The following is an 8940-nucleotide window of genomic DNA, read 5'->3' as shown; positions in this document are numbered from 1 at the left end:
ACATTGGGCGCGGGTTATGCATACATACGTACATTACTCACATACACACACACATACACACACACATATACACAAACACACATACACGCACATACATATTTCATACATACGATAGTTGCCACCGTATACAAGCATAAACGTCCATTTACGAAAGTATCTTCATTTTTTTAGTATCTTTTTTTCTTCCTGTATTTTTATTTGACTTTTTTGTTTTCGTTTCGTTTATTCGCTCTTATAACGAATATCTCTTTTTTTTTGTTTCCTTTTAATTTATTTTCTTCTTATTGAATTCTAGGAAAACTTGTCATTCTTGTCAATAAAAATTTTGTCGATACAACATTTTGTTCAATAGAATAACTCATAAAGATACTTTAGCATTCCTAGCAATCTGTTGGTATTTGTCAGATATTTATTTGTACTGCCAAATGCATCGCTTTATTTATTTATTTATTTATTTATTTATTTTTCTTTCTATCTGTCTGTCTTTCCTTCTTCCTTTTCATTCCCTCTCTTAACTATTATCGGAATCTTTCTCTTTGGCATCGCATTAAACTGCATTTAGACTTTAAACGATATTATACGTACAGATCGTTACATATTATAAACAAATTATATATTATAAACAAAACATATGTGTTACAATAAAATAACATAGAAGTTTTCTTGATCCATACGGTCACATATATATATATATATATATACATATACATATATATATTATTTATAAACATATATATATATATATATATATATGCATAGAGAGAGAAAAAGAAAAAAATAATAATTGATAACGTAAAATAAAAGAAGTATTTGTCAAATTAATTTTTATGAAGTATAACGAATGCCTGAAACATTTGATGCATCAAACTAAAAACTATTATTATTAATTACACACGATTTGACATCTTTATATTACAATGTTCTCCCTCCGATATATATGTTGCAACACAATGTTTGATACGTGTCAAGTCTAAGTTAATCGATAAGTACTATAGAATGATAGCAATAGCTCTCTTTAGAGTTCGGCAGTACAGTTATAAAATAATATGCTCAATGTATGCAAATAAGTCCAATAACAATTGAATTTATGAAAGAATTTTTTGTTGAACTTTATAATGAATAATTTATTCACTGTCAAAATATAGAAGAGATTATCTCTGACGTGTCTGTTTTTTTTTTTCTCTTTTCTTTTTTTTTTTGTCTTATTTTTTCTTTTTTCCTTTCTTTTAAATTAGAATGCGATTCCTTTGAGAAAGTTCAGCATTGAGCTCAAAAATAAAAATGAATAATTAAATGCATTTAATATAAATTGTATATATATATATATATATATATATATATATATATATTATATTTATATGAATATATATATATGTGTGTATATGTAGAGGAACATAGGTTCCTGAAGGTTCACGTCTGCTGCAAAAAAAACGTCTTAGGAACGTGAAGTGAGTTTTTGAGTATACTGATTGAGTTATTGAGTACACTGTGTGGACATTATTATTGCATAAATATAAAGAGAACTGTGTATAAGAAAATTTAGATTATCTGCTAGGAACACACGATGTTTTACGAAAACGTTATGTCCTTAATTTCTAAAAGCGCACACACGGATGATGCATTTGACCAGACTTCTTTGCATCTCTCTCGCAGGAAATTTCGTTTGAAATGGATAGAATTCAATCGCGTGGACGATCGTCACTGGAACCTCATATGTTTGAATACAATGTCAAGTAAAAAATATATTATGGACTTTTTTCTTTTCTTCTTCTTTTTTTTTTCTTTCTTTTTTTTCTTTTTTCTTTTTTTTTCTTTTTTTTCTTTTTTTTTTTTTTTGAAGTAAAAACATATCAATGCTTTCTTTTTTTTTCAACTCCGATAATGTCCACTCTGTTAACAATACTTGTATGGGTTTACGGTGGAAGCACGTACACATACATATATATGTGTGTGTATATACATATACATATATATATATATATATATATATATATATATATATATATATACACATACATACATACATCCACCAGGAATTTATTTAACAAGGAGCGTTTTGCGATAAAATTGTTTAAGTTCGTAATTAAGCTTTTTTTTTTGTTTTGTTTTGTTCGTTCGTTTCTCTCTCTCTCTCTCTCTCTCTCTCTCTCTCTCTCTTTTTTTTCTGTTTTTGTTTTGTACACTTGAGACGTTCGTTTTATCGACAAACGATTATAAGATTTTTTTTTTTGTGGAACTTTCTCCTTTTGAACACAGAATATTGTTGCTGTTGTTATTGTTGTTGTTGTATTATTATTATTGTTGTTGTTGTTGTTGTTATTGTTGTTGTTGTTGTTAGGACACATAGAAAACTTAATTAAGAATGCATGGATTTTATCGTGAACTCCCCTTGCAAGCATTGCCTACTGTTTATATATTTTGACTCTCGATGTCTACATCAGCGTTGCAAGATAATACATCGCGTGACTAATAAAATACGTTAGAAAACATCGTTAGATTTATCATTTTAAAGCAATTTCTCTGCCATTAGTTTTCTCATTATATTATTATAATTTAATTCACTTTCAATCGTGAATAGAAATATTTTGAATTATTCTCAGGCAGCGTTATGGTGTCTCACCGATAATAAACTCTCGACTAGAGTGATTGATTGTTTTGTTGCATATGCATTTGTAAAAAACAATAGAGTATACCAGCTTGTGCCATAACGTCTACAGTACCTGCAGCCAAAGGGTCTCGACTTTTAGAATCGGACCGAGAATTTGTACCTGGCCGTAAAAGCGTTGGCCCAAAAACTGTTGCTAAATTGTGCAACGACATTTTGTTTTGTCCTTCGTGTTTGTTAACACGAATTAAATGAGCAAGTAGAAAATCGATAACAGCTTTATTTACGGACGGTAATCCCTCGTATACTCGTCGTAAAGCCGCACCCCTTGATAATTCTCCAGTTTGAAAAGCTTCCAAAAATGCTGGATAAAGAGCGTCTGTAAATAATGCCTCAGGCATCTCACGTAAATACAATTTCAAAACGCCCGTTACGGAATGAACATCAACCTGTATATATATATATATATATATATGTATATATATATATAAGACAATAAGTAAAAGTATTTTCTATACTTTATAATAAATTTTGTAATAACGATACAAACCTCTTTAAGAAGCTGCTCTGCTTCGTACGAATTACTTTCAAATGATTTACGAAGTTTCGTTAAATCGGATGCTGATCCAGATACTCGATATAATCCTACTTCTCCAACGCCTCTTCTTTCAACCTCTCGTACACACGCAGTTATAATGAATGGAACGTCACGTTTTTCTCGTCTATCAAAATGAATTAATTCATTCAATATATATATATACATATATATATATATATATATATATATATATATATGTATGTTCAATGAAAGATATGATCTATTATAATCTTTAAACATACTTGCAAACTTGTTGTATTCGAGCACCAAATAAACCTTGAGGTTTAGCCGATGGTACTCGCCTCAATGTTACTTCACTGGGAACAAATCTAAGAGCTACATCTAATGTTGCTGGACCTAAACTCAATGATCTTTCAACTTGATCGGATTGCAACCATGACCTACTTAATCTTTGAATACATTTGCCTCTTAATACTGATCGTGTCCCACATTCTTCATAAAGTAAAATTCTAACATTTTGACTACCTTCTAATTCGACCACAAAAGTCTCACCTTCAATATAAAAAAAAAAATATATTATGATTTATTAATATTATAAACATGACCTTTATATATACATATATATATATATATATATGGTGTTTTTTGTTACTTGATAAAACTTACCCCAAGTTGGAGCCTGACTCCTTATAACTCGGCTTTTAGCTCGTTTAAAGTAATGTCCATAACTGTCCACTTCTACAATGATATACAGATCTCCTATTCTATCTAATCCTGGTGGTGTTAAACCAAGCAAAGTTAGATGCAAATCCCCAAGTAATAAACTCTCATCACGTCCAGATCTTAATAAATAACTTCCCATGTCTGTTTGTAAATATGTTCGACAAGCTGTAACCCATGCTTGCAATTCATACATCGTCAAAGGTAAAGGTCCTGGTGGTTGACCACCCTATAATTGAAAAATTTATATATATAATTTTTATGTTCCGATAGTTTACATCATATTAACATCTCAGAATGATTTAAATATATATATATATACTTGTTGCAATGCTTCAACTGCTTCAATCCATTGAGACCGTTCAAACTCACTGGACAAAAAGAAAGTATATGCATTTTGCACTCGATGTTGATTTTTATGTGCAACACGCATTACTAAATTTGGCGATGCTAATACCAATTGTGCTTCAAGTTCTGCTAATTTCTTACGATTTTTTTCAGAACCTCTACCACCAAGTCTAATTCTCTTTTCGTCATTTCGTTCTTCCCACAAAATTTGATCTCTAACAGTACAAGCTTGAGATCTATAATATAATGTAAAAATTATTATTAAAAGATTTGAAAATTTTTACAAATAATAATATTACAATTAATTGTTAATTATTACATACCTCAAAGCAACTACATTAGCTGGACTAGTTTCTCGTGGCTCAACGCCATCTTCGGTAACAACAGCTTCTGCAACTGGCACATACCACTTCAACTCAAACGTGAATTTATCTCTACCTGAAGCTTTATATTTTGCACAAGCAATAACATCGTTAAATAAAAAGAGATGTCTCAATTTCCTATGACCATCAGATAGTTCAACAACAAACGAATTTTTCACTAATCTTCTTTGTGCCCTGTCATGACTCTGTAAAAATAAGAAAGAAAAAAAAAAAAAAAAAAAAAAAAAAGCTTTAATATACCATGGACATATACATATTATATACTTACAAAAATGTTTAATGAATATGAATATTAAAGTCCTTACTGGGAACATCGATTTTGTTTGAATAATATTAAATTCATCAAGAAAATTTCTAGTCATAGCAAGTGCTTCTGAGAGTGGCGCATGATCAGCATGATTCATTGGTGTATGCTTAAGGAGATCCTGCAATCGATTGAAGACATATTATCAATACAATATTAAAGATAAGATAAACTTTTCATGGATATATTAATCGGATATATAAAGCATGATACATCTGAGATATTGATAGAATTCTGCCTTATCAATTTTCAAAAAAGAAAAGAAGAAATAAAAAACAAAAAAAAAAAAAAAGAAAAGAAAAAAAAGTAAAAAAGAAAGAAAGAAAGAAAGAAAGAATGAATGATATTATCTGTAATACAAAATTCATTTAATTCTTTATAGAATTTTAAATATGCACATACATGTAGCACTAATGCATTTTTTTGAACACGAGCTACAGGTTTATGTAGAAGATCTTCAAGCGATAAACCTGGACCTTTAGGAAATCCTCTAAGTCGTATGTCTCTTGTAATTTCCCCAAATTGAGTCGAATGAGCAGAACATCTACGAACAGTATCAGTAGCGCGAGCATAATTATGTAAAAATGCTCCATATAAACCTATATTACTAGCCATAATCTGTAATTAAATTATAAATAATATAATTGTATAACTATTAAGGATAACATTTTTATTATATTTTTTTAAACATACCTTAAATTGTTCCCCTATTGTAGTTTTAAAATCCCACTTTTCTGTTTTCTTTCTAAGCTCATCTAAGAAATTTTGATGTAGCTTATGTAATTCAGGAATTTTATAAAACATAGTACCAAATTCTTCTTCCGAAATAACTGGTTGAGACGTAGTTAATGTTGCTCTAATAGCTTTCATATACTATAATTTAAATATAACATTAATAGATATATTGTTTTAATTTTTTATATTATAAAACATGTATTACTTACTTGCAACATAACATTTAAACATTCAACATATACTGCTTCACTTTCTACGACAGAATTTACAATACATTTGACCATAGATGTTCTATCGTCTTCTCTATCTTTACTTTTCTCTTGTCTGCGTGGTGTAGTAGGTGTAGGTGATTCCAAACTGCCTTCACTTAAACTTAATGGTTCAGCATCGCTACTTCCAGTTTCATTATCTGTACTAAGTGCACGTAATAGAATTGGTGGCGCTGGACTTGCACCCTCTTCATCTTCGCTATCCATTGCTGCCCTATGTCTGAAAAATATATAAAAATTAATATGTTATATTATCTTTCAATCATATATATTTCACATTATTGAATAATAATTAACTTACTGTATAAAATAATCTATGTTGACATAGTTACTCTGATTGCCTGGAGATTCTGGAAGCGATGGCGGTCTACGCGGAGGTGCTCTGCTAGGATTATTATTACCTACAGGTGGAACACGTGCATCAATATACACATATTCTCCTGTCTGATCCAAAGCTACCGAATCATAATATGGTTCTTCTTCGGATGCCTCTGCATCTCCATCCTCTCCGTCCTCATTAAGAGCTTTTTCAGATTCTACTTTATTTGAAGTTATATCAATAGAATATAATAAATATATAATATTGTAACATCACAAATATTACCTTTTTCATCCTCTTCTTTAAAAGAAGCATCGGCCTTTTCTTTTTTTGAACTTCCAGTAACTTCTATTACAGTTACATAATTACTTGGCACATCAGGATCACTATTCCTTCTGGTTTCAGGCACTTTTTCAGGACTTCTAGGTATCTCACTCTTGGGTCTTTTATTAGTTCCAAGGGTAGAACTCAATTCGGAAACGCATTTATCCTGAAATTTGCTAATGTCTTCTCTTACTGGAAGAGGTGGCGGAGAAGTATCCGTATTCTGACAATGTCCAGTGTTTGCAGATTCATTATTTTCCGACGTATGTTTTCCACTTTTTTTAAGTTCTGCAGAATTCTGCTTATTGTCAAGGAGCGTAGCATTGGTACTATTAGCCAACTGTTTGTGTCTTTCAACGTCCGCCAATAATCGTTCTAAATATTCGACATAGAACTCTTCCTTTTCGAGTTCCTCTCTCAAGGCCGTTACCTAAAAATAAATGCCATACTCTTACGATCTGCGACAAATAGAGATTAGAATTATTCCACTTGAGGAAAGAAATATTCCTTATCAAAAGTAAACAAGTCGCGTGCATGAGATATCATTATTGTCAACATACACAAGATACTTCTTTCATTTACCTTTTGTTTGTGTTTGACCAAATTCGCCCTGACGTCTTCCTCCCAAGCAGCCGGTAAAGCGCTATCTGGGAATCTCTGTACCCAGACGCGCTGAAAATCTCCAAAAACACTCATTATTTGACTTTGTCACTCCTCGTAGAAGACGACGACGACAACGACGACAACGACAACGACGACGACAACGACAACGACGACGACGACGACGACGGGAAGGAGGAGGAGGAGGAGGAGGAGAAGGAGGAGAAGAAGAAGAAGAAGAAAAAGAAGAAGAAGAAAAAGAAAAAGAAAAAGAAGAAGAAGGAAAATAACAACAACTCAGGACGCTGTGTACATCTCACGGGCGCGGCTATCGTGACTCGCGTCGTTTCTCCTCTGTATTATTTCGTATGATCGTAGATCGTCTTATCGATACGACAGATATGATGATGATGATGATGATGATGATGATGATGATGATGATGATGATGATGATGATGATGATAATAATGATGTTGATGATGATACACTAGGATCAACGAAGTACGCAAGAGACGCGGCATAAGTCATCGACGAACGTCTTCTAATGATTATTATCACTTTAATTTCTTCCTGATAATCCTTAATATCGCATTGGAAAATCAACCTTTCAAGCATCGTAGAGCCGCTGTCATCTTGTCGACATCGCTCGACGTCTCCACCCCGCGTAGGTCACAATCCGATCCCCGTGCCCTCTCCTAACATTTTCACGCCTCCGCCATATTCTCTTCGACGTAATTCTCTAGCCCCCGTAGATATATTCATTCATTCATTCAGGAACGACGAACGTACCGAATCAAATTGGGATTTCCCTTGGTCACGGTAGGAGGGCCTTTTTACTCCCTGGAATATCCGCTCGTTACAGATATTACGTGTTCTTCCAACCCTATCTCCCACTCTCTCGCTCTCTCTCGCTCTCTCTCTCCCACTCTCTCTTTCTCCACCCCCCTCTCTCTCTATCTATCTATCTATCTATCTATCAATCTATCTCTCTCGCTCTCGCTCTATGAATAATCTTTCCTCAATTTTTCATCAATTTAATAAATATACTCTCCTCCTGTAACAACAACAACATCGAAATGAAAAACATATATAATTATGTTCGAACGTGTGTGTTCTGACGATATTTATGATCTAATAAATGAAAGTGATCGTTAAAAAAAGAAATACAATGTTTGTTGTGTCATTCCTTGTTTTTCTTTTCTTTTCCTTTCTTCTTTTTTTTTCGTTTTTCTTTTTTTTTTTTTTTTTTTCGTTTTTCTCTTGTAAGAGAGAAAAACGAGGGAAAGTGATATATACGTGAAAAGAAACGATCTTATTGATGATATTAATTGTTATTTATGACTAATTATATTACATGCAATAGAGAGAAGAGATGAAAATTTAATTTGTTAAAATTAATCGTAAATTTTGGTATACGTAGAAAATGTTTATTAAAGAATAGGTTATGTAAAAGATACGCGTGTATAATTCTCGATGATATTTTCGAGATATATGTATATTTATGTGTAATTCAATACCTTCGTGTTATTTAATTATCTCGCAGGAATTGCCGAATCATCATTGAAATATTTCTTTCGTTAAAACGTATAGGAAACTATTCGAATATTATTAATTATTGAAAATTGTCGTATTACTTTGACCACGTGTTACGTTCAATCAAATGAAACATTGAAAAAGTTTCTATATAAAAAAAAAATATGTATATATACATAAAGGAACAATTATTATAAATCATAACATGATTTCCGCATGGATCATGAATAATTATGATATA

At 31.6% G+C, this 8940-nt stretch overlaps 2 protein-coding genes across 5 annotated transcripts in view; one reads left to right on the top strand and one right to left on the bottom strand.

Annotated features, from left to right (window-relative positions):
* LOC124431097 (tyramine beta-hydroxylase) overlaps positions 1-2019 on the top strand; it is an 11552-nt gene extending 9533 nt beyond the window's left edge. For both annotated transcript variants that reach the window (XM_046978534.1, XM_046978533.1), the window contains one exon: positions 1-2019. This exon is cut by the window's left edge and continues 1451 nt beyond it. The gene's annotated coding sequence lies outside the window, so the exon portion shown is untranslated.
* A 154-nt stretch (positions 2020-2173) lies between these two features.
* Positions 2174-8819, bottom strand: LOC124431095 (active breakpoint cluster region-related protein). Of its 3 annotated transcripts, XM_046978530.1 has the most exons (14): positions 8684-8819; positions 7149-8220; positions 6528-6996; positions 6225-6462; positions 5864-6143; positions 5613-5792; positions 5322-5537; positions 4921-5040; positions 4556-4800; positions 4207-4468; positions 3831-4113; positions 3446-3716; positions 3156-3327; positions 2174-3054 (listed from the first exon to the last, which is right to left on the bottom strand). In XM_046978530.1, exons 2-14 carry the CDS (start codon positions 7260-7262, stop codon positions 2638-2640), a joined length of 3267 nt encoding a protein of 1088 aa, XP_046834486.1. In that variant the 5' UTR covers positions 7263-8220; positions 8684-8819; the 3' UTR covers positions 2174-2637. The 3 variants fall into 3 exon arrangements, with proteins under 3 accessions (XP_046834486.1, XP_046834485.1, XP_046834487.1); XM_046978529.1 differs by lacking the exon at positions 8684-8819 and having other exon boundaries at positions 7149-8347; XM_046978531.1 differs by lacking the exon at positions 8684-8819 and having other exon boundaries at positions 6225-6459; positions 7149-8345.
* Between the last annotated feature and the right edge of the window lie 121 nt (positions 8820-8940).

Source organism: Vespa crabro, chromosome 20 (assembly GCF_910589235.1).
Source record: "Vespa crabro chromosome 20, iyVesCrab1.2, whole genome shotgun sequence".
NCBI lineage: Eukaryota > Metazoa > Arthropoda > Insecta > Hymenoptera > Vespidae > Vespa > Vespa crabro.
Note: the sequence above shows the minus strand (reverse complement) of the source record. Positions and strands in the feature narration are given on the sequence as shown.

Bases quoted from the DNA above. Each gene is read 5' to 3' on its own strand.
- LOC124431095 (XM_046978530.1), bottom strand. From the start codon at position 7,262: ATGAGTGTTTTTGGAGATTTTCAGCGCGTCTGGGTACAGAGATTCCCA. The intron at 5,793-5,863 runs GTAAGTAATACA...TTTAAATTATAG, and splicing joins GTTTAAATGTTATGTTGCAA to TATATGAAAGCTATTAGAGC. The intron at 4,801-4,920 runs GTAAGGACTTTA...TTATTTTTACAG, and splicing joins AAACAAAATCGATGTTCCCA to AGTCATGACAGGGCACAAAG.